The sequence below is a fragment of the Manihot esculenta genome, chromosome 18 (assembly GCF_001659605.2).
Source record: "Manihot esculenta cultivar AM560-2 chromosome 18, M.esculenta_v8, whole genome shotgun sequence".
Lineage (NCBI taxonomy): Eukaryota > Viridiplantae > Streptophyta > Magnoliopsida > Malpighiales > Euphorbiaceae > Manihot > Manihot esculenta.
This window is the reverse complement of record NC_035178.2, coordinates 1,004,302-1,029,687: the sequence shown is the minus strand read 5'-3', so window position 1 is coordinate 1,029,687 and position 25,386 is coordinate 1,004,302. Positions and strand designations below refer to the sequence as shown.

General features: G+C 33.3%; 5 protein-coding genes across 5 annotated transcripts; all 5 read right to left on the bottom strand.

Annotated features, from left to right (window-relative positions):
* Nucleotides 1–36: 36 nt before the first annotated feature.
* Nucleotides 37–3,005, bottom strand: LOC110606585 (lysine histidine transporter-like 8). The gene is made up of 5 exons (XM_043953659.1): nucleotides 2,388–3,005; nucleotides 2,139–2,272; nucleotides 1,171–1,598; nucleotides 946–1,077; nucleotides 37–811 (listed from the first exon to the last, which is right to left on the bottom strand). Exons 1-5 carry the CDS (start codon nucleotides 2,753–2,755, stop codon nucleotides 323–325), a joined length of 1,551 nt encoding a protein of 516 aa, XP_043809594.1. The 5' UTR covers nucleotides 2,756–3,005; the 3' UTR covers nucleotides 37–322.
* A 2,967-nt stretch (nucleotides 3,006–5,972) lies between these two features.
* Nucleotides 5,973–6,991, bottom strand: LOC110606786 (auxin-responsive protein SAUR66). The gene is made up of 2 exons (XM_021745775.1): nucleotides 6,929–6,991; nucleotides 5,973–6,332 (listed from the first exon to the last, which is right to left on the bottom strand). Exons 1-2 carry the CDS (start codon nucleotides 6,989–6,991, stop codon nucleotides 5,973–5,975), a joined length of 423 nt encoding a protein of 140 aa, XP_021601467.1.
* Nucleotides 6,992–8,019: 1,028 nt separating this feature from the next.
* On the bottom strand, nucleotides 8,020–9,240 carry LOC110605788 (auxin-responsive protein SAUR62). The gene has a single exon (XM_021744424.2). The coding sequence runs from the start codon at nucleotides 8,525–8,527 to the stop codon at nucleotides 8,147–8,149; it is 381 nt and encodes a 126-aa protein (XP_021600116.1). The 5' UTR covers nucleotides 8,528–9,240; the 3' UTR covers nucleotides 8,020–8,146.
* A 3,270-nt stretch (nucleotides 9,241–12,510) lies between these two features.
* Nucleotides 12,511–16,157, bottom strand: LOC110606568 (probable CoA ligase CCL5). Its single transcript, XM_021745433.2, has 5 exons — nucleotides 14,812–16,157; nucleotides 13,505–13,650; nucleotides 13,234–13,301; nucleotides 12,993–13,095; nucleotides 12,511–12,897 (listed from the first exon to the last, which is right to left on the bottom strand). The coding sequence occupies exons 1-5, from the start codon at nucleotides 16,031–16,033 to the stop codon at nucleotides 12,784–12,786; spliced, it is 1,653 nt and encodes a 550-aa protein (XP_021601125.2). The 5' UTR covers nucleotides 16,034–16,157; the 3' UTR covers nucleotides 12,511–12,783.
* A 7,199-nt stretch (nucleotides 16,158–23,356) lies between these two features.
* LOC110606785 lies at nucleotides 23,357–24,106 on the bottom strand. The gene has a single exon (XM_021745774.1). The coding sequence runs from the start codon at nucleotides 24,104–24,106 to the stop codon at nucleotides 23,357–23,359; it is 750 nt and encodes a 249-aa protein (XP_021601466.1).
* Nucleotides 24,107–25,386: the final 1,280 nt, after the last annotated feature.

Here is a 25,386-nt window from a genome sequence, read left to right as displayed (position 1 = left end):
AAAACAACTTTAGTGTTTTTTTTTTTAAAAAAAAAAAAACTTTTTGTTTCATGGAAATAAAGCCATTTTCTGCTTGAGCATTCTAAATAACAAATTTGGTTGGAAGAAAATTCAGGAACTTGTCAAATGCCTGTGGTCATCTCTTTTCCGGGGTTAAGAGAGAATATGTGGGAGACAGATGATTTAAATAATAAAGTGAGGGGAGGCTACCATTAAGGATGAGAGCCCAGCCTAATTTGCTTTTGTTCCAGAAAAGGGTATTTTAAGAGTCAGTTTTAACACCGTCACCAAGTCAACTGCTGTCTAATCGTACGACTACTGGTTACTGCGGCTTGAAGAAGTGAATCTCTATTCCCATAGTCACAATGGTCCATATTGCTCCAGTGACCACCAGAAGGCTGAGTATCATTCCCAATACCCCTAGTATGGAATTCAGGCACCATATTGCACCATATTTCTGAGGTTTCTTAATTATTGTCCACATGAAACATGGATATGCTAATGTAACAGGTAGTGCCATTCCTCCAATCAATCCTGCCAAGCTAGGCAAGAATGGAAATGCCACAGCTATAAAGAACGCCAAGCATCCAAACAACACCCTAAGCCCAGAACGTAGCCACCTTGGGCAGGGCCTATTCATTTTGCTAGTGTATCTAATCTCCAAATTATCAAAAACTGGCATTGCATATATCTGAAATGAGCTGAGGCAGTTAAGTACAACGAGTAAGCTTGTTGTTCCTAGTAGCGAATTGGGTGTGCCATGTTCATGGTATTTGTATAAAGCAGTTAAGATCCCTCCATTTCCTGGTATCTGTCATTAAAGCATCTTATTAGTACTGGAGTTGGATTGGGAGAATTATCACTACATCATTTTAGCCAAACATCTGAAAATTTTTAGATAGAAAGAATTTAAATTCTGAACTCCTGCAGCTACTCCATGCTTACCAAGTTTCCATAAGCCCAATAGCCACATATTGAAAGGGGAAACAAACACATTGCGATAATTAAATATGCGAATTTTACTCCTCTCCACATAGGTAGACGAGATGGTTGCTTTGAATCTGAAGGCATAGTTCCCTTCAATAACATAAAATTACTCCATCAGATCAGGAATGAATTACCTAATTTCAAACTTAATTATCTTAATTAAGGATGAAATCATAGAGGTACCTGAATTTCAAGCACGAGATTGTGACCTCTGAAAGCAAAGGCGATTATCCCAAGTGCATTGAGGATAGTACCAAAACTAGCCAGATCAGATTTTGACTGTGGAGTATCATAGGAGACGTTAACAGGCCTACCTTGAACAAGGGATACCACCCATATAAGGGTACAGTAGCTAACAGCTGTGATTGCGCCGATTAGCGAAACTCCAGCTATGGAATTCAAGTTGGGAAGCTGAGCTAGGATGATGGCCGAGCAAGTAAATAACAAGTACCACTCAATTGTTGTCAATGGCTTCACGTTACATGTGTCTCCACAGAAGATTTGGAAAATTATTTTCATTGTTCCACCTCCGATCATAATCAAGGTCACACACGTTCCTCCTGATAGATACATAATTGGAAAGAGGGCCAGCAGTTTCCCTACCTTCTCACCTGAAAATACCATTAAACATTAGAAATTTCGAGTTTATAACCAACCATGTCCAGTCTATGTAAAGATATGAATTGAGAACTGGATTTTATGGTAATTTATAAATCCACACCAACTTTTGACGTGTTTTGTGCTTAAGGGAATCATAACAGTATCCAAAAGCAAAGCATTTTAGGAGCACAAAACATGTTTCATGGATCCTTAATAAATTTCTGTGAAGTCTATTCCTAGAATGTTTCATGGATGTTGCTGAAATTTTATAACAGAAAGGTGATGTATCATTATCAATGTTAGAATTTGGCAAAGAATGATCCAAGGCAATAAAGCAACAGCAATTTTTTTTTTTTTTTTTTTTTTTTCTGGGAAGCTTAGAAATTTGCAGTAGGAAGCGCTTGTGACGGCCTTATCTCACAGGACTTGGCTAATAATCATATGTTATCAGGACCATATATAATTCCTGAAACTTTGATGTATTCGATTTCCTCAATTACATCAAATCTAGTAGGAAAATTGCATATGACACACACAGACACGATGCTCACCAAAAGCTGCCATTGATAGTCTTAGGTATCTGCTATAGCGCATCCCAGATTCGCATTCATGTAGCTGAATCAGCAGCCATAAAGTGTATAGCTGCCACATAAAAATTAGAGATAAACATGCAAGTCCCCAAGTCCTACAGACCAAGAAAGAACCAAAATTGTTATAACTAAGGAGGACGCGAATTGTACATCAATTAACACATTTGATTGGAGAATTTAAGAAGATTCTAGTAGTGCTTAGTTATTTACCAGCCGAGGGCGGTGAAAGCTAGCGGAAGAACAAGGGCTTGCACTCCGATTCCTGAGCTCAAAGTGTGAAATGCTGAGTAGTAAGCGTTACCGCTTCTAGACTCGGTAATAGGAAGCCACGCTTCTTGTGGATCAAGCCTGGTGAAATGACCAACTTCTTCCAAGTAACATTGCACGCTAGTAATTGCCTTCTTCATAGGGCTGGCTATTGGTGTCATTAGACGTGAACTAATTAATGGGCTTTTGGGAGCTATATCTAATAGCGATGACCTTGTGATTGAAAGGCAATGGAGTTGAGATGGAGGAGCAGAGATTGCTGGAAACTCTTCCTTGGGCAAGTTAACTGCCACTGTCAGTTCCTCTCCCATATCACTGAAAGTGTTGTATACTTATTTCCAAAGAATATGCCTATCGTTAGTGTGAAATTGTATAAAATTGGGTGGTGGATTCTTGAAAGGCTTGCAGAGAGCGTATATATATATATAAGGTGTTGTGTGGGAAATAAGTGGGGATTGGTAGTGATATTGATGTGCGTGGTGAGATTGGAAAAGCTTGCATGCATGGCCCAATAGTAGCTGGGGAAAAAAAAATACTAGTATTAAAATGGAAGCATTGACTGGCCCCAGTGTTTGTGGCTGCTAAAATTTAAGTGTCCAACCAATTAATTCAGCGGCCACCATGGAGAGATTAGCCTCACTTTCATCGGCATTTCCATTTTCTACTTTAGCTATGTGCTGTTAAACTTCATATGTGTAACAAAAATTCTACTGGTTTATGTTTAAAAGTCACCTGCTACAGATATATGGATTTTAAGTGGAAGCTCTACTTTTTTTTTTTAAAAAAAAAAAGAGTTAATTAATATTCAGATTTAATAAAATAGTGTTATTATATATAAATAAATATGCATTATTATTTAATCAATTTGCTATACTCAATTTTGAATTTTTTTTTTCATAAATTAAATAGGTTATTATATAATGACTGTTTATAGGTGGATGGAGTAATGAAATTTAAAAAAAAACTATTTATATATTAATAATGTTATAAATTGAAGGGTTGATGATGGAAGATGAGATGACGATAGAAAGTAAATGGAGGCTTAGGTCAGCTTTGAACAACCTGAGACCAAAGTTTGCTTAGTTTACATGGTTTTCTTATGTGGATTATATGTTGTTGAAATTGTTTCAATAATGTGTTCCATTCTGTCACCTATTCAAAAGTTGAGTGCATGCTTTGCTTACTAAGTCATTTCCTACTTTAATTACTTTTTATAATGACCTCCCTCCCATCACAAGACGCTTTTGTATTTCCTTTTGCTTTCATTAAATTTATGTTTCTTTTGAATTTTTTTATGAAACTTTGATAAATTCAGACTGAATCCCTTTGTGAAAGGAATAAAAGGTTGTTGAACTGTATAATTGGAGTTTATTTTGTCTTTTATTCATGACTTTGTTTGAAAGTGAAAATTTAGATATAATAAAATCATAAAAGAAAATCAAATGAAAGCATATAACAAAGGCAGAAAGCTCTTTGTTTTCTAGTGGTTTCCTTTGATAAAGTAGCTTTGGTGTGTTTTTCCTTTTCCCCTTTAGAGAAAGATAAATATTCTTCAGCTACTAATGATTTGCTGAAGGACATGCCTCTGTTCTGCTATATCTGCAGGGGGTTGCTCATGATTTTATTTGCATTTGTGGTTTTCACTTGTTTTTGGTTTCTTTGGTTTTCATCTCATCCAAATACAGATCATCCTTTCTTGGTTGCTATTGTGTTTGTGTAGTTTGCTACTTGTTTCTAAGAACTCCTTGTTTTGCTAATTAATTAGCAACTAAAATCGCCTCACATGGAACATATTAAAAGCAAATTTCACAATTTCTTAAGACACCTCTAACAACAGTTGATCAAGTTTCTTTTTAACAGGCCCATCTAGTTCATTATATATTAGACATGTATATTGAGCCGGCGAAAAAGAGCCCAAGTGACTAAGCCAATCTCTAGGCAAAGTCTATTATGATTAATTAACCGGATCATGGTTTCAACTTTTGGAGAAGCAAAACCTCTAGGCAAACCAGCCAATTAAACTGAGTTAGCCATTGATTGGAGACAATAACTCAGTCAAATCGATTTTTACTTGTAGCTTTTTGCCAAGTAAATTTGCACCCAGTAGATTGATGACAACCATAAAGATAGTCAATTAAGAGTTTTAAGAAAACTTAAAAAAGCAGACACTCGAAGTTGAGTACCATCCACTTTGTCTTCTAAACTACAAAACACCTCATTAAAGCTGCCAATTAAGAGAATAGAATCAAATTTTCCATCAAGTTCACGATACACTTCATTCCACAAAAAGAGTTGCTCCTGATCATTGCATGGGCACCTGATCAAATTTTGATCTTTGCCTGATCAAGTTCATGCATTTATATCTTTATTTGTGGATTCTTTTATATTTTTTATGGGAATTTTTTTCATAGAGATTTGAAAATATATGGAAATTCAAATATAAATTTAATATATAAGTAATATTCTATCAGTCACGCACTAAATTAGGTTAGACTTTTTTGTATTTCTTTTAATGTGGTTTTATCGTATCAATAAATTTTTGATAATTCAAAATACAATATTAATTTTTGATTTTTTTCATTAATAGAGCATAAGGGGCCGTTTAATCCATTGCCACTTGATAAGAAACTGTTTTGTGAGCCATAAAAATAATAAGTTTCTAAAGCTATATTATTGCAAAAACTTATTTTTTATCTCTTTAGAACAAAAATTAATGAATATACGTTTTTTTTTTTTATTTTGAAATGAGAATCGGAGAATAGAAAGTGAAATCTGACACCTCTTAGATTTATTAAAATACACTTATCATCATATTCAACTTATAAGTATGAATTAATAAATATACTCTAATTTTAACAGACATTTTAATTTTAATTATAAATTAATAAATATTTATTTTTTTTAAAAAAATTATTATTAAACACTTAAAAATATTTTTAAATATTTAAAATTTTTTAAAAATTAATTTTAAATATAATTTTAAAATCATAAATTTAATTAAATTATATTTAAAAGTAATATTTTTTAAAATTTAAATACTTATTAAATCATAATTAAAATTGAAGTGTTTAATAAATAAAAATGTTAAAATATAGTTACATTTATTCATTAATTAATTATTATCTAAAATATTATATTTTTTATTTACTTAATATATTATTTTTCTATATCAAAGAAAAATATATATTTTTTATTATTTATGAATCAACCATATAGAAAAACTAAATATTATTGAATAGTTCAACTGAATTAATGTTTGCGATTCTTTATTTAATTAATTTATAAACAAAAATAAAAAATAAAAAATCTTATCTGTGCTTATTCAAATTCAAAAGTCATATAAAAAAAAATGTTAGACAGGAATATATATATCGTCAATTTCGTAGGAATATAAATAAGTATAATAAAGAAAATGAACTCAAATCAGTTAATAAACTTATATACACGACATGCTACATTAAAAAATTAAAATAAATCGATACTATAAATCTGTTTAATTTTTTTTTTTTCCAATGCTAACTCATAGTATTAAGAAAAAAGAGGTCTAGCAGAAGTGCGATTAGCAGAGGAGGCCAAGGACATAAGCAATTGCTCCTCGACCATCTGGAGGTTATATTTAGAAAGAGCAATGCTTCTTTTTAAAGACAGAACGTACTCCATGAAAGCCCCATCACAAGGCAAAGTGATCGGACCATCCTTTGGTAACCCAAACACTTCTTCTGACAATCTGAATAACTCTCTGAAAATTTTGCTTCGTAAATATGTCAAAGGAACCACGAAACGTTTCCTATCTATGGAGTACACAACGAAACGACCCTTACTAAGCCTCAGTGAAAGGATGGATTTTCTCCCAACGGAAACCAGTTTCTTCAAGTTGATCATGGCTACCTACAGAGTCTAATTTACGATTGTACAGGAATAAGTTTAGATTTAATTTATAGTGAGAGAAAGAAGCTAGCTAGCTGTTGATTCCAAATTGATTTGATCAACCAAAAACCACGTGCTGATAAATAGGAGTGGAGTGATAGTATAGGAAGTGGATTTATTTTGGAATTTTATGTGGCTCTAATTAATACGGACAATTTTGGCAACAAATTAATGAAAAATTAAAAAGATTATTGACCGTTGATTTGTTTCTAACTTACGCCGCTGAGCTCCTTACATCATAAGGGAAGTGTGTCTTTCTTGGCTTTACTACCTGATCTGAACAATTAAATAGATAGAATATTATTTTCTACCATCAATCTCATCTTTGATCTTTCTCTTTATTATTATTATTATTAGTTTTTTTTTTTAAAAAAAAATTCTTATGCAAATCTATTTGCCTACTAAATTAAAAATTAAAATAAAGCAATGTCTGGGATTTATGGTAATGGGCGATGAATTCTTCCATTTTTGACCCATTATGTCATTTGTATTCGTAACCAGATTTTGTTTGTAGTCAATTTCATGCCTGGAAATTGGAATTTTCCATTTCCAGTTACCGCCAAAACTGCATCCTCGGTTGCCGCAAATTCCTGCGATTCCATTTCGAATCTATCTTTCATTTCGACTGTAATCTTGATTATACATATACTATTGTCTTTTAGCTAAAAGGACCAAATATAGATTAAATTAAAAAATTTTTTCCACGCAATTTAAACAGATAAATTAGAGTTAGACTATTTTTTTAATTTGATTTTTGTGAATTATCTATCTAAGAAAAATAATAAATAAAAAATCTAGAACAAAATTATTTGCACGTGAACTTTACAAACAGTTTGTACTTGATAACGAATGAGGAAGATGTTAAATTAGCTTATGTTTTCAGTTATATATCTTTCTCTCTTTTTGTTTTTACCTAATACATAATTAACACTTTAAATTTTTAAATATAAAAGTTGACTAGCTTTATCTTCTTTTTTTTTTTTTTAAATCATACAATAAAATTTATATGTCAAAATTTAAAAATTTATTAAAAATTTTTATTTTTTCTCCGAAATATATGATAATTATATATATATATATATAACTTTTCTCTAAGCATATGATAATTATATGTATATATACATTTTCAAAAATATATATATAACTAGCAGCTTAATAATAATACTAAATGGACAATAAAGGTTTCAAAATTGATGAAGACGCTAATATGATAATTATATAAAATAGAAAAAACATTAAAACGATATGGATGAATTTTGTTGTCTAAGTGTTTTATGATTATTAGGTGTAACGTATAAAATTATTTATACAATACAATAAATTAATAAAATTAAATAAATATTTAAATATAACTTACAAAAAGAATGAGTGAATTTTTTAAAAATAGTAATTAATTATTATTTTTATAAAAAACTACTCCTATATAAATTATTATACTACACTTACATACTTAATTTGATAATAAATGTATTTAAATAAATTTAAAAATTTTCATATTTTATTCATTACATTCCCTATTTTTATTTTAAAAAAATTATATAAATTATTATACCATATAAATAATATACGTAAGTATAAGATAATATTTAATAATATCATAATAGAGAAATTAGTAATATTATTAAATAATTTAGATGATGAGGTTTTGTACATTATTAAATAATTACTGATATTTTTATTAATAGCATGTCATATATAATAATTACTGAACAAGCCCAATGTGTACCCCAAATTGAACAGCCCGAGTCACGAAACCTAACAGTGACAGATTGATTTCAGAAGCTAAGAAGAGCAATCAGTTGGCTGCTGAGATCCAGTGGATCGAAAGAACGGCGACGATAAGCAATCATGGTGATAAATGAATCCTCTGAAGCATGTTGTTTCACCAAAGAAATAAGATATTCTACAAAAACGGCATCGTATGGGAATGTAATTGGACCTTTACCTGGCAATCCAAATTCCTCCTCTGACATTTTGAAGAGTTCTTTGAAGATGCGATGGTTAAGATAATCCAACGGCACCACAAAACGCTTCTTATCATTGCTGTATACGACAAAATGACCCTTCTGCGCTACTTGAACTTTGATCTTCCTCATCGAAGAAGCCACATTTTGCCATTTAGCTGCAATTTTAATCACCTCTTTAGGGCTTCTCATGTTTTTTCTCTTTTTATTTCTTTGTGTCTCTGGGCAGCTGGGGCGTCAAATTAGTGTTCTTTTGCATGCGAGGTAAGCTCATATATATATATCGTTTTGAATTACCAAGCAATTCTTTTGTATGGCCATTTTTTGTGAAGCAAACCATGTGATATTTGTACGGGGAGGAGGTTCTTAGACATGGGCGTGTGGGCTATTGTCATGCGGTCGTAGGCGACACGGCCATGCAGTCGTAGGCCACACGGCCCACTCCTTAATTAATTGCTCAGCATAACCTGTAACTTTTGCTCTTTATGCTTCCACTCACTTCCCAAGTCACCAGCAGCACATCAAATATCTTGCTAGCACTAACCCATGAGCTTTAATTTAGTAGTCATAGAGTCTCTTTCAAAATTATGGGTCATCCACGTATAATTAGAACTAATTTTATTAAATATATATATATAAATAAGTAAATTGCTAATATCATTATGTAAACTACATTGTTTTGAACCTTCAGAAGATGCTGTGTTTAATTTTTGACGGCTTATCTACAGAGCTAGGGTCCCAAAGCCTCACTGGCAAAGCCCCAGATCCGGAGGCATGAAATGATTTTTCTCTGCGCTTTGCAGAAAGAAAAGAAACTGAAAACGCCAGCATGCATGTGTGCAAGACAGCGAGACCAAATACAGATGTGCCTCGTGGTTAGCACATCCTCTTACAGTAAACTTACAGGAACTACAGTAGCAAAGAAAAGTATAAATAGTTTAGGACTACATGATATATTTATATATACGTGTGCGTGTGCGTGTGCGTGTGCGTGTGGACCTTTTCTCTATTTTATACACGGACTATGAGGACCAGCCATTTATTTGAGTGGTACATTAGATAACAGAGGACAGATATTTTTGTCTGCTGAATTTGTATGTTTTCAAACACAGAAATTTGGAGAAATTAAAAATACCAAACCACAGCACATATGTTTTCTAAATATTTTATTTTACTGGGTTGTTCACCAGAAAAAAAAAAGGTAAGTTTTGATTATAACGAATCCATGAGGGGCATTATTGCAAACACAAGCATATAATTATAAGAGCAATTTTTCTTCATCTAATTGAGATATCACCTTGCACACAACTCCGTTTCGTTTTCCTAATTACATTTTTTTTTCTGCCATCAGCAAAGATACCTTTCTCTGCAGTGTGTTTGGTTGGTTAGATGACGGGACACATCGTTTCCTCCTCTGATGGAGAAATTGGTATTTTGTAGGCGTGCGTGGATACAAACCCACGTGATGGCCAAATTATAAACAAACTATATTAATTGCATAGTTTCTGAGCCTAAATCGATATTTACTAATTAAAATTAAACTATTTAAATTTATATTAATCGTATTTAAATTTATTTTAAATATAATTATTGTTATTCGAATAAAATTTAAATTTAATTTTATATATTTTAATAAATAATTTATATAAAAAATATTTTTTATTAATAATTTTTATTTAAAATTTTAATATTTTTGAAAGGCAGTTAAATTTTTATATTAAATTAAATATTTATATAAATAAATTTAAATAATAAATATTTTATAAATAAAATTTAAATTCATCACAAATATTATTTTTTTAAATTTAAATTTATTTCAGATTCAATTATAAATAACTAAACTCGTTATATTAAAATTTAATTAAATTAAATATTTAAAAATATTCTTACCGTTACCATCTATCTGTAACAGTTTATATTGGTATTCTTTTAGCAATTTGCTTTGCTTCTATCATCTTTCGACTTGGTTTTTTATTGAAAATCTCAAACTGTTGCATAACATGTTTAACTTGGTCATAAAATGAAAAAATATATATAAAAAAAAAACTTCAAACATTTTGTTAAAAAATACAAAATTCAGGGGGTTTATTTGGCTATTCATCGGTTTTGGGTTAACACAAGTCGATTTTTTTGGGCTCTGTCACTCAGGTATCTAAGGCTTCACACAGATCGTTAAATGCCGAATACAAAAAGCTAGTCCAATTGGATAAAGTATTAGATAACTTGCAGTAATTTTTTTATTCACAAAAATAAAAAATTTACATCTAATATGAAAGAATCCATCCATTCATGCATCTTCGCCAACCTCTTCAGTCTGAATATGTGAAAATATTTGTCCTTTTTTTAATCTCGTAGTTAAAATTTTTCATAACGTCTTCTATCTCTCCAAATAAAAATGGATATTCTCTTAGACCACTAATAAATTAAACCCCTTAAATATAAATATAGATTTCATTGTGGTTATTGATGTAAATCGTTGCTTTAAGAAAGATTATTTAAGAGATAAATAGTTTTTTTTTTGCCAACAAAAGATATATATATAGTTACGTGTAACTTCGTTATGCCATATTTCTTATTTAGGATCTAAGACCGGATTTTTGAAGGAGTTGGGTTTGAAGCTGCATTTTGGTGCTAAGGGTTGCAAATCTACGACAAAAAACGAGCTACGGTGGTTTGAGGGCGTTTGGAACCTTGCTATATTGACATTAAAATTACCACCTGTAAGGCACAAGCAAGTCGCCTGAGCTCTTCCACCCCCTCCATCTTCCACTATTTGGTTGATTGGCAAATCCTTTCTCTGGCCAGTGATTATGCTTGTCTATAAAGGTGTAGGGTGAGCTGCTTCTACGTGCTTCAATGGTCAAATCAATATCTTCTACTTTAGTGGCTGGCTTTCCTTGGAGACTAACTAGTAAGGGTGACGCTCATTTTCCTGATCTGTTAGGGTTGTGGTTCATCCAATTAAGTGACTCACTTCCTAGCTATTAGGGTTTATTGTTTTTGGGCTTACGCTCTAGTTGTTTAATAGGTTAGGGTGTGGCTAAACATTGTTCTTATGGTCTGTATTGATTCTAAAATTCAAATCCTTCCCTAACCAATACGACCTTAATACTCTTTTTTCTTTTGAAAAATTTCATAATATTGATTAATGATTAGGCATCATCATCTTCTACTTTGATTCCTCACTATAATACGTTTTATCACTAACCTTGTTAAAAGATACGAAATTATTACCATCCGAATTGAAAGCTCCACCTCCTACAAGCCTCCTTCCGATTCCTTTAATATTTATTATAAACATGGCTTTTTCCTGCCCTAGCATTATCAAGGTCACAGGAAACCCATTCTCTCCTTACATTACCGATCTGTGGCTTTTTTATAAGCCCCTCCAATTGTCTGCTTTAAATATATTCCTGTGCAAGAACCCAACAATCTTTTCCTCTAACCTACTGAAAACTCTGCAAGAAACAATACCCTTTTCTTTCGGCCATGAAGAGTTCTTTGACGGTACTAAGCGATGTTGTAAGGAAATGGACCAGGGGAAAGAGAGGCCATTTTGTTGTCTATACCAAGGAGGGCAAGAGATTCGTTGTGCCTATATACTATTTGACTCACCCCATTTTCAAAGTTCTGCTGGAAATGGCTGAGGAGGAGTTCGGAACCACGGCTCATGGACCACTCCAAGTGCCTTGCGAGGAAGAATTCATGGAATACATTTTCACCCTTCTAAGGAAGAATCCTTCCGCGGAAGTGAAAACTGCTCTCATCGCCATGAATAGCTGTGAGGGGATTTCAAAATCTTCTCTTTTATCTCCTCCCTCATCATAGTCGAGTTACTGACGGTTCCTGTAGCCTTGTAAATTGTTTAATAGTTGTGGGACTTAAAGTTTTCGCTTTTAATTCAGAGTTCTTTTTCTCTTTTAAGATTTTAATCATCTAACAATTTTTTACTCCAAGAAGACAACAGGTTGCAGAAAGACGATCCTCTAATTTATCGGAATTTTGAATGTGGTTTTGACAGCAAGTGTATTGAGACCCGACTCTTCTCCAAGACCTGAACCATTTTTCCTCCTTTTCATTCATCTCAAATTCAGAGAACTCTGAATCACTAAACTAAAACTCATCTGTATTAGTACCAAACTCTTTTATCTTTCCCACAAATCACCAGGACAGTATAGCAAAGAAAAAGTACATTTAGATTTAAATCATTGTTTGGGATAGCAATGATTATACATCCATTCTCAAGTAGCCTGCTTCTGGAACTCACAGAAATATACATCCCAAGTGCAATTTTCATTTCTGTCTGATGAAATTAACTTTAAGCAGGATCCTATATACGTTGATGAACAAGACTAAGACGCTTAACTATAGCCAAAACTGGTAATAGACATGGATATTCTAGCAGTCTATCCTTTTCAGGACATTTTTTATTCCAAAACCCAAACCATTCATAGTTTAGAGGTCGCAAGCTTTATCAGATCCTTCCTGAGAATCTTTCCCGATGGGTTCTTGGGTATGGCTGCAATAAAGGCAACTCTTCGGATTCTCTTGTATGGAGCCACCTGCATTTATGTGTAACAACAATAAAGATTTGAATTGTGCTACATCATTTTATTGGGACTCGTACAATTTTTAATACTTAGTACTTCAGACAAACCTGTCTTGCCACAAAGTCCATGACAGCTTTCTCAGATAAATTGCCTCCATCTTTTCTTACAACATATGCCATGGGAACCTGCCCAGCCTCCTTGTCAGGATACCTGAAATAACATCACAATAAGGGTCATATATTTCTGAAGGAAAACCAGAACAAATTGAAGTAAAATTGCAATTCAAAGCATCTGATTTTGCAGGGCTTCCAGTAATCACAGGACAACTGTGGATAAAGGATGCCTTACGGTATTACAGCAGCATCAGTAATGTCTGAATGAGTAAGCAACAAGGCCTCTAGTTCTGCAGGAGGGACCTAGTGAATAAAGAGACAATAGCATCAGATCACGTCCATTAAACCATAATTTCATGCCACAATAGGTAGGTGGAATGTAGCAATAGATGCATTTGCAAGCAAGAATGATTGGACTACAACATTATTTACAGGACTAAAACAAAGTAATAAATTCCCCAAATAAGGCCAAATTGAAACAACTGAGAAATCTATGCACTGTGCACCTGATATCCCTTGTATTTGATCAATTCCTTCAAACGATCAACAACAAAAATAAACCCGTCATCATCAATATAGCATAGATCTCCAGTTCTTAACCATCCCTCTGAATCAAGAGTTGTTGATGTCGCTTCAGGATTGAAGAAGTAACCTGAAAATACAGCCTTCATAGATTATGGCATGATATATTAACCGTATCTGATGGCAATTATATCATAGAAGATGCAACTTGTCATCAATCACAGAAGAAATTGTCAAAATTAGTTGTTTGAGAAGGAATCCACCTCGTAATCACATAGTCCATGAAACTTTTCTAGTTGGCCATGCATCAACTATTGTTTAAGATGTGAATAAATAAGTAGGACGCAAATCGCGACGGAAGCACAAAAACAAATAAGTGCAATACAGAGCCAAAGTTAATAATTTCAAGCATCATGCTGTTTTTTTGTGCCTTGCAACTTAACAGACAAAATGTTATTTTTCATTAAATAAATAACATATAATTTCTCCATGACTTTGTTCCTTTCTTTCTAACTACTGTTGCTAATTATCCATAATTGTAATTATTCAATGAAAAATAAATTTATCCCTTAAATAATTGCTTTTACAGCAAAAAGTGTTTCCTATAGTTCATTAATGGATTTCTCTTTTTAATTTGAAACACAATTGTACATGATTTAACACCTAAACCTTTAGTTTGGAGATAAACCAGTGCATATTATGATGACTGGATATCACAACAGTAAACTTCTATCATGAGTTAAATAGATAGATTGTATGCTAGAATCATTGGTGCTAGTATATGCATGACTAGATCATATGGAAATAGAATACCTAAAGCACTTCATGTGTATCTAAGCTCTAATAATCCTTTGAAGCAATAACTTTCTTTTCCAAGATAGAATTAATACAACTATTTTTGCACCCAATTGCTGATGACTAACAAAGAAAGGATTTGAAATCGAGGTGACCAAATGAAAGACGAAACACATTTAGCTAAGTCATTCCTTTTTTTTTATTTTCATCTGAATCTAAAAGGTATATATGACTTCACGACATTCAGCAAAGAGACTTCTAAACAAGTCCGTCTCGGAAAAGATTAAAAAATTGGTTCTCTTAAGTAAGTGTTAATATTCTATAACAGACAACGAATCCTAGCGTAGATCTTCCCTTTAGTTTAATTTTATATTGCAGCTACGGAGCAACATTGACAATTATATTCTTTCTACTACGCAGCAAAAACGACAGCCATTTATATTTATTCTTGCACTACAAAAACCGAAAGAAACGTGTCCACGTCATGTGCATTTACCTTTCATAATAGAGGGACCTCTAAGCCAAAGCTCACCCGTCTGGTTCACCGCCAAAGCTTTTCCGTTCTCTGGGTCCACAATTTTTGCCTCCATGCTAGGCGACAGCAGCCCCGCTGTACCGTATCTCCGACTCTCCTCTAGCGTATCTGTTGAAGCACCCACCCCTGTTGATTCAGTCAACCCATAACCCTGAAGAATTCTCACCGTTGGATATTTCTCCACGAACCCCTCTATCACCTCCTTGCTTAGTGGTGCTCCTCCTGATAAGACTGTTTGTAGCGAACTTAAATCATACTTGGACCTTATCTGACCGGCGCCGTTGATCAGTGCTACTAGTATAGGTGGCACCAAAGGCAGATCCGTGGCACGGTACCTCTCGATCGTGGATAGCATCTCGTGAATTTCGAACTTCGAGAGCACTATGATCGTTGATCCTGACGCGAGTAATCCCATCGCGAACGCTGCCAGACCGTAGATGTGAAACATAGGGACGGTGCAAATAAACTTGTGCTCTCTGTCTTCGTTGAAACGTCGAACGATGGTCTGAACCATCGCGATTAGGTTTCGATGCGATGAAACCACGCCCTTGCTTGCTCCCGTTGTACCCGACGAGTAGAGAAGAGTAGCTGTGTCGTCCATGTTGACTCGCTCCCTGACTCGGCTCTCACTAGGCTCCTTCCTCATCATCTCGCTTAAAGTTGCCACGATTTTGGCTTGAATTTTGGTGGAATTCTGATCGTCTATGAGGATGATGGGGACATTCGAGTTCGACTCAACAAGTTTGGGGACGAGTTCGGGAATAGTGAAGGCGAATAGGGGTTTGGAGTCGGCGATTTGCTTGGCGATTTCACGGGGAGTGTTGAGAGGATTGGTGGTGGTAATAATAGCACCAAGGGACATAACAGAAAGGCAAACAACAGGAAAGAAGATGGAGTTTGGGGAAAGAAGAAGGATGACGTGGCCTTTGCGGACACCCATCTGAGATAGAGAGGCGGCAACAGAATCGACAGCTTTCCATAGGTCGACGAAAGTCAGGTGGCGACCAGTGGTGGCGTCGATGAAGGCAGTCTTGCCACGGTGAGCTTGGGAAGAAATAAAGGTGGTGATATCAATTGAGTGATTGGGTGGAAGAGGAATTGGGTTGCGTTTGCTGTAGAAAATAGAATTGGATCTGCAAAAGCCGCTTCTTGGGTCGATCTCGAAGCTGCTATTGTGTTCCATTATCTTCTCTCTGTAGCTGCTGCTGCTTCTTCTTTCTGAGGGATCTGTGACCTGTTGGAAATTCACTTATAGGAAATACACCTGTTGTTATGCAATGGTCTGGCCTGGTAAGATTTGTTATGCGAAACGACTGCCATTAGATAGCCCTTGAAAGAAAATCGTGTGGATGTGATCTGCCCAAGTATTCTATTTGTCTGAAATAAGATTTTTTTTTTCTTTTGATGTTATTGAAGAGTCAAGAGTGGAACTGTGACGTGTTATATCGAAGCAGCGTCAATTTTGGAATATTATTTGACTGTCGGAAGCGTTTTTGTACTCTATCCAATGCTAATTGAGCACATTTAAAAAACGCTTGTTACAAATGGGAAATATTTAATTTCTTGACTAAATTATAGCGGTTGGTAGGCTTTGAAATCAATTTCTTTCTTTTTATTTACTATTTTTATTAATTAACTTCCAAAATTCTAAAAATTAAATTGATGATACTCGAAAAACGCTTTTTACAATTCTCATGTATGGTCAATATTTTTCTTTTTTAGTTTTGAAATACTTGAAAAATTAAAATTATAATAAATTTTTTATTTTTTTAAAAGAAAATCTACTGTATTAATAAAATTATATCAAACAAAAAAAAATTATCCCAATCAGGTATATCATCCCATCAAAATTATAATAAAAATTTTAATATATATATAATTTGCAGTTTTACCTAATCATAAAAAACATCTTATAATTGATTTAAAAAAAAAAAAAGCTTACACTTTGTATGAAAAAAAAAAACATTTACATAAGGCTAACTCAACGTGTGATGGCCAGGTTCGGATCAGCGATACAGAGATGCCCCAAGATATTGAGGCCACAGGCCCAGTTAAAGTGGCCCAGGAATTTTTTTTTTTTTTTTGGGGGGGGACTAGTGGTGCTTGGCCCAGATACAGAGCAAGAACGAGAGAGAAATTACTCCGTCAAAAACAAGAGCTGACCTCATACGCCGATCCAGCATTTCTGAATCGGGGCTTCGCGCAGAGAGAGATGGCAGGAGGACATGGAGAGAGCTACACTTACAAGGGCTTGACTTTGCATCAGCCAAAGCGATGGCATACTGTTACAGGAAAGGGTTTATGTGCTGTCATGTGGTGAGTTCTTACCCATCATATCTTTCTTCCTCTCCCTTTCCGATCCCTAAATGTTCATCAGTCTGTATTATCTATCATTTGGGTGCTACATGTTGGATCCCGATCTGCTTGCTTTAACTCGTTGAGTTTAGTATGGAGCTATTTTGTTGAATCAATTGTCTTTATCGCTACACTTTGAATCAGGTTCACAAAGATGAAATATACCTTTTGAACATCTAAGCAATGCAATAATTAATGTCTACATCTCTAAATAGAAATCTACGTTAGTGCCAAGGTTAATCTTCTATTTATTGCTGTTGGAGAATGTGGGCTTTTTCCCTCGTTATGGAAGGAAATGTAGAGTTTGAAAGGTCTTGTTCTGGAGCGAAAGTTATTGCTACAGCTTCATGTTTCACTGGGTAAACTAGGGCCTTTTTGGGTAAATTGGGGGTTTCTTTGAAGTTTCTTATGATCAGTTGGAATGGGAAATTCAACTAAACCAGAGATTATAGCTCTATTAGATCCGAGGACAGAAAAAATGAAATCCAAGCAACATAGCCAGCAGGTGCGTGGTGCTAAATGAAATTGTTAAAATTGACATTGAGTACCAGAGGGCCTGGCGGCATATCATCTCCATCCTTATAATTAGACATTTGTATTCTTCATTTAACTTACAACATATTTTTAATGTTCTCAGCAAGTTAATATGTATAATTTCTTACATTGCTAATAGACTTAAGGAACTTTGTCTTAAATATTTTGTTTCAGGTTTTGGATCTTATATAGGGCTAAGCAAGATGGCCCTGTTGTATTGGTGAGAAATGGTTATGTAATTGAGCCTTTTAATAATTGATTCGCTTTCTACACTGAAATTCACATGTGTGGCGTGTGCTCTGTTTTATAGGGCTGGAGGCATCCTTGGGAAGGCCACGATGACCATGGCCATGGACACTAGGTAGGTTATCTTGCTAGATAAATGACATCGTGCATTACTGTAGTGATAAGCGGTTGTCGAAGCCGTCAAAAATAAACCTATTAAACAATCAACAATAAACTTGTAGATAGTGGCAATAGGGTCGAACCACAGGGAATTGACACTAAAGATCTTCCTAATAATAACCAAGATAAGTAAATAACAAATAATTAAAAGAGGGGGGTTTTGAGTTGATGGATTAACACTAAATAACAAAAGAAAGCAATAATTTAAAGATGAGTAAATCAATAAGAGAGAAACTTCTAGTTGAAGTATGGATCTATTTCAGATTGTTTAGAATTGATCATTGATTCTTTAACTCTCCTATTTATTCCAATAAATTAGTTTTGGATGTGGAAGACGCTTCTCACAATCCAAATTCCTCCTTAGTTCTAGTTTGATTAGGAAACGTTCGCTAATCAAACACTAATCAACAAGTTGCCAAGGAACGTCCTTGGGGCATTGTAGCATCGAACAACTGTTGACTGCATTAAGACTTAGAGAAACCCAATTCTATCCTTGCCAACCGCGTGGTCAAGTTTAGATTATGCAATTTGATTAAATGTGTATTTGAACAACCTAAGCAATTACGGACCTAAATCATTCAAACAATATTACTTAAGCAATTTAAAAGCAATGGGCCCTTATTGATTCTAAAAGCAAAGTAATATTTGTGGAAAGCTCAAATTGCATAAATATTGAAATTAAATAGAAGTTTAACAATGGAGATTTAAATCTCCCAATTCATCACAAAATCTGAAATTCACCCACTTCAACTAGAAAAGAAGGAGTTTAGCCACTCATGGTGGACTAAATACACAAAAAGATGAAAAGAAAAGAAAAAGGAAGATGCTGGAGAGTTTCTGGCGAGTTCAATCCCTCAGCAGAAGATACCTTTGCTGGTTTGGAGGCTGCCCTTTTATAGTTGAAGAGTTTCATCCTTCTAGGGTTTTGAAATCCCTCTTTAATTTGGCTTGTGATTCCTCTTTTGATGTTGAATTTAATTGCAACTGGAATTCCTTAGGTGAGAAACTCTTTCGTGGCTCTTGGAATTGTTTTGGTAGTGATTGAGTTGGATTTGGACTTCTGAAAACTTGAAATTCGGTTTCCTGAACAATTTCCCGCTCTGCTGTATTTTCTGCTGTCGAAGTGATTTGCCCGGTGATTTGACCAGTTTCTTCAAGTGATTGGGCAAATCACTGACCAGATCGCTTCTCTGTGAGTCAGTCCTCTATGTCTCTGCGAGTGATTTGGCCAGTGATCTTCGAGTTTCTTGGGCAAATCACTGCCCATATCACTGCTGTCTGTTGCCTCCGGGTTTTTGCTTTAGCTTGATCTGGGCAGTGATTGGAGCAGTTTAGCTGGTGATCTTGGGCAAATCACTGGGCAAATCATCCTTCTGTACTTTTTCTGCACTTTTTCTCCCATTTTCTAATTTCTTCCTTTTCTGTAAAAACAAGATAAAAATCATAAATTAAACTAAAAAATGTGTAAATAAGCAACAATAATTATGATAAAAATGTGGCTAAATTATGCTTGATCATGTAGCCTCCTCTTTTGTAGAGGTGAGTGTGGTGTAGGTCAAAGAATGATGTTGAACTTGGATGAGCTAGTTAGGTCTTTTTGAACACTTTTTTGAGTTATTTAAGTTTAGGATATACATATTAATTATGATATAGATAAACTTCTAATGTACATAAAACTCAAATTATTTTTATATGTTAATTGTTTTTATTTGGGTTTGTTCCCATTTTTGAAGATTGTCTTCCAAGCTCATTGGCAAATCGAAGATTCGGTATTAATGGGATTAATTTAGTGAGAGGGTTCTTTAAGCCTCCTTAAATATGTTTTTAGATAACGGGGTTAGGGGTTTTTTTTTTTTTTTTTATTATATATATATTGATTAGAGAAAAAAGCATTCTCAAGACTTGTTTAAATATTGTCAGCATTATGTCGTATTCTGTTAAAGCCTCAGCTGTTTATTGATATGAAGGGCTTAATGGAACAAAAGAAAGAGAGCTGCAACCTGCATCAGTGAGGAAAAGAAAAAGAAAAAGAAAACAATGAACACACGTTATCATTGCTTGCACTGTAAAGACTTGGAAGTCTGATTTAGTTTGTCAGGCAATAATTGTGCTTCTTGGTGGCCTTATCTTGTAGGTGTAATACAATGAACAGCTGAGTTTTGTTCATTAATGATCCTCCATCATCAAATAACAGTTTCGTTTCAGCAATTTGTTTTTACTATCATTTGAATGTAAAATGAAATGGAGTTGTTGGCTTTTACTTTTGTAGTGGCAGACATTGCGTGGAGAGCCAAAGATGCAAGCGTAAATGTTTGTGCTGGTTGGTCAAAGGCTAATGTTATTTGAACAGGTTTGGTTAGTTCTTCTTTTCAATAAAGTTTTTGTCAGGGAGACATTGCCATGGATGTAATGTGATGAATACAACTGCATTTATATGTTTTATGTTGTCAAAATGGGTTTTTCAGTGTACTTAACTCCACGCTTGCAGTCGGTGTCATATGATTTTGTGTGAAAATCATTTCGGATTTTTTTTTTGGAAGATAAAAAAATCCATTAATAAGAACAGTGCCAGGCCCATCCAAGATGAAAAATCATTTTGGAATTGAAGGCGGGGTCCTTCTGTTCTTGTATTTCCAACTCCATCATTTTGCGGGTTCTATCAGTTAGGCCATCTCCAACGCTGCGCCAAAATCCAACTGGATTTTGGCACTTGCTATAGTGTCATTTGCTGTGTCACGCCATATTTGGCGTGACACTGTAGCAAGCGCTAAAATCCCGTTGGATTTCGGCGTAGCGTTTAGCGTGACACTGTAGCAGCGCTATTTTCTTTTTTTTTTTTTTAATTTATAATATAATTTAAAAAATTTTTTTTTCTATTTTTTTAAATTATAATATAATTCAAAATTTATATATATTTTCAATTAAGTTTTTTTTTTTTTTACTTTTATAATTTATTATATTTTTAATTTATTTTATATTTTTATAATTATTGAAAATTAATTTAAATTAATATATTCATAATTATAAATAATATTTATAATAAATTAATTAATGTTTAAGTAATATTTTTATAATTAATATGTTTATAATTAATGTTTAAGTAATATTTTTTTATAATTATTATTTAATTAATATATTTTTATAATTAATATGTTTTTTTTGTTTATTTATAAAATAATTAAATATTTGAATATTGGATGGAAATATAAATATATAAATATTTAGGGTGAATATATAAAATTATATGAATTTTTTGAGTGAAATATATAAATAAAATTAAAATAAAATAAATAATATAATATTAAAGAGAGAAGAATATAAATAGAATATTTTTTTTGTATTAAAATTGGTACAGAAGATTGGAGATAATATTGCACTATTTTGGTGCAAAGCACAAAAATAGTGCAAAAAATGGTGTACTAGCCGCCGAAATAACTAAAATCTTAAATTTTTATGGACTGAACCAAAACTGTAATATTAAAGGAACTGAATTTGGTTTGTTTAGGCGTATTTGGGCTTGAATATTCAACAATGAATTATCCAAGCAGCAGATGGGTGCCATCTCAAAATCGCAAATTGCTCAAGACAATTTAAAATTAAATAGAACTTAAATGACAACTTAAAATATAAAAGAATTAGACATCAAAATTTCAATCGAAAAAAGCTATAGTAATTAATTGAGCAATAAATTCGGAGCAAAATCTTGCATCTCGAAAATCATAAATCCTTAAATACTAACACGAAGTAGAACTAATAGTGGATTTATGCTGTCGAGCAAGGAGGAGGCTGCTATGTGCATGAATTTTCATTGTCGAGCGAGGAATAGATTATTGGTCCGTGGATTAGCAGCGTCAAGTAAGAAAAGGGTTGCTATGTCAGGTCTGATGCATCGTGCAAATATGAAGTTGTGGTCAGTGTTTTTTTGCATTGTCAAGCAAATTTGAAAACTAGCAAACAATTTTTTTTTTTCTAGATCTATAATTATAGCAATTTTTAGGAATGTTACCTTGGTTATACTTAAAAGTAACGGAACCGTTTGTTTTATAAAAAAAAAATCTTTTTAAGAAAAATATTTTTAATTTTTTTTTTAATATTTAAGACATTTAAAATTTTAATTAATAAAAAATATTTTTTTAATTAAAAAAGTAAACGATTTTAAAAAGAAAAATTCATTTTCCACAGTTTAATATTTTTATCAAGATATATATATATATATTAATAAATTTTATATTTAAAAATATTTTTTATAAAAAATATTTTTTATAAAAAATATTTTTAAATATAAATTATTTTTCATAAGCAAAGAGAAAAAAAATCGTGCCGTGCCGCATAACGTTCCATTCTGCTTTTAGTGCTTAATGGCAATCGTGAATTAGCGCGATCCCAAGAATAGGCACCCAGCACCGGCTTTGGGCCTTAGCCACACCAAGGCTGTTAAAATCGTTCGAGCTTGGTTTGGTTATCATTCTGAAAATTTTAAAGAATATTAATTAATTTTTTTTCTAATTTACTCCTAATTCTATCAAATATAATTATTATTTTTAGGATTTTTAAAATTAATTTTATCATTTCTCCTTCTCTTTTATTATTTATATTTATATTAATATATTTATGTAGAGAAAATTATTAAGATTGGAGTCATTAAAAAGATAAAATAATTTAATCCAATTAAACAGTATTTTATTGAAGTTTGGGTTAGTTGCTTTATTAATGGCAAATAAAAATAATGGAGTATTTGTTTAAAACTAATGATTGATTCATGCCGTGTGTATTTGTTCAACGGATACAGAAATCAAACAAAAAACAAATCTATTGTAGTCTAAAATGATGAGAGGTTGGCATGTCTCTGTTAACCTGAATTTTGCTTTGTAATCTAAACTAGCTGTTTTTAATTGAGCTTAAAGTTGGGTTATAGCATTAGGGTTTCTTATGGTTGTCGGGAATCTAATTAGCACAACTGGCTGGTCGGATTAGGGTCTTTCATACTTCCTCGTGTGGAGAATTAAATTTTAGTAAACACCGGTACAAGATTTTTTTCATTCTTGAGAGGCATATACCTCTGAGAAATTTTATTACAAGACTTGATCACCAATCTTCTTTCTCCAATTCAACCTGAAAAACCATTCCAATAGAAACGGAAAGAAAAGCCTTGGAGTTATATTAGAAATAACAAATATAATAGATTGGGTTAAAACAGTGGCTTTTTTAATTCCTAATTGTTAAGTAAATTAAGCAGGGAAGACCTAGTCTGGATCAAACGTCTAAAGATGCAATCTAATTCAGCTTCAAGATCCTCAATCGCAATCTCCACTGCCTCTAGTCTCTTGTTTGCACTTTGAAGTGCGGTTTCGTCACAAATTTCATACAGTCTCTGTTTCTGGCTACCTGATCTAAAGAGTTTTGACCTGAAAGACCCTTTACTCGATTTCTGATCCAGCCACGGTATCGAAATGAGAGACAATAAGGACTCAACAATGGAGATGGTGATCACTCGTACTTCTCTGAGTACTTCCACAACAACTATAAGTTTGTGATCTATGGTTGAGGTATCTGAAGTTACAACTGATGATTTGTTCTTCATTCCCTTCACTCTCCGGAGACATTTCAATGTCGCTTTCTTCAGCTTCTTCCTGTAGTGATTATAGGCAGCAATCTTGGCATTAATATTTGGCTGGTGGCTAAAACTTTTCCTTCGCAAAGTGAATTGTAGGTCTAGAAGATGTTCTTTGACGAGCAAAAGGACATCTTTAGAGATGCTGCAGACGTCCAACATTGTTAGAGATGCCTCGGAGACTTGATGAACCCACTTTTCTTGTTTTTGTTGGACAAGCACTTGTTGAATTTCTGGCGAGTGGAGGAGGTCGTTGGCAGAGTTGTGCAAGTCTCTGAGAGCGTTGAAATTAGGGAATGACATTATTCTCTTTTGGGTTGAAGGATTCTGAAGAATTAGGGTCTCAGCCATGAGGGTACGTAATAGGCAACTAGTAAGTAGAATTTATAGAAAATTATTGCACAGCTTATCCTGATTTTGATCTCAGATCTAAGTGGGGAAAAAAAAAAAGAAACTCATGGTTCATGAAATATCCTTTTGCTGTACGGATATGGGCAATTGTAGACTTGTAGAGTAGAGCTATGGGAATGCATGGGACCAAAGAAGGAAGCTTCCATTTGAGGAAGAGAGAGATAGACAATGAAGTTGTTAGCAAGATAAAGATAATGTTGTTGACGATAGAGACTGATATTGTAAGGAATGCATGCATGCATGCACGGGCGGTGGAGGTGCCAGCCAGCTGCCTGTGTGTTTAATTAATTAATAGTTAAATACCCGACAATTGTGAAGTAGAAGCTTATGTATATTTGTTTATATATTAAAAAGAAGCAATTTTTCTACAAGGTACGTAGGATGGGCGACAACTGGAGATGCTTCTGTTTTCTTTGGACACAATGAGGGGTTTCAGACTAATTAACATCTCTATTCCTAGTGAGGAACTTCCAAGAAATTCGTATGAAGGTTCATGGATATTAGTATCATCGAGTATGCTTAATTGCTAGTTCTGATATGCTAATAGAGAAATCTTGGAGTTGTGGCTACTATTTTTCTAAGATGCATGCAGTTAATTAAGAGAAAACAAAAAAATCATTCTCCCAAACTGCAGTTACATACACATATAGAGTAGAATTCAGAAGCTTCATTAACAACTGGGTTTTTAACGAAAGAATATATATTCCCAAAGTTAAACAGTTATTACGAAAATTACTTCCTTTAACTAAAGAATATTAAAAATTAATTTGACATATTCTAATTAGTAAAATTATACAACTCATAAAAAAATGGGTCAAACAGTTTTTTTTGTTCAATATTTAAAATGGTAATTTTCAAAAGTGATGTTTGAGCTCTCCAACCTCAATCCAGAATGATAATCGATTAACAGTGTAAATGTATTGTATCTTTTCAAATAAGTCTCTTGTAGTCAAAATTGTGTTTAACATTCTGGCTCTCAACAGTGTAATATTAGTCGTTATATTTGAATTGATTAATGAAGAATTTTATTTCTTTTTTCTTGTTTAAGATCACAAACTTCAACATAGCTCAGTTGGACAAAAAAAAAAAAGAAAAAGGAAATCAACCCACAGATAGCTCCTTGTGTTTTAATTTCTCGGTGTCAAAGAAATAAAGACAAAAAGACAAAACATACGAGAAAAGGTCTTGCGACCAGTAAAGAGATGGAGAAAGATAAAACA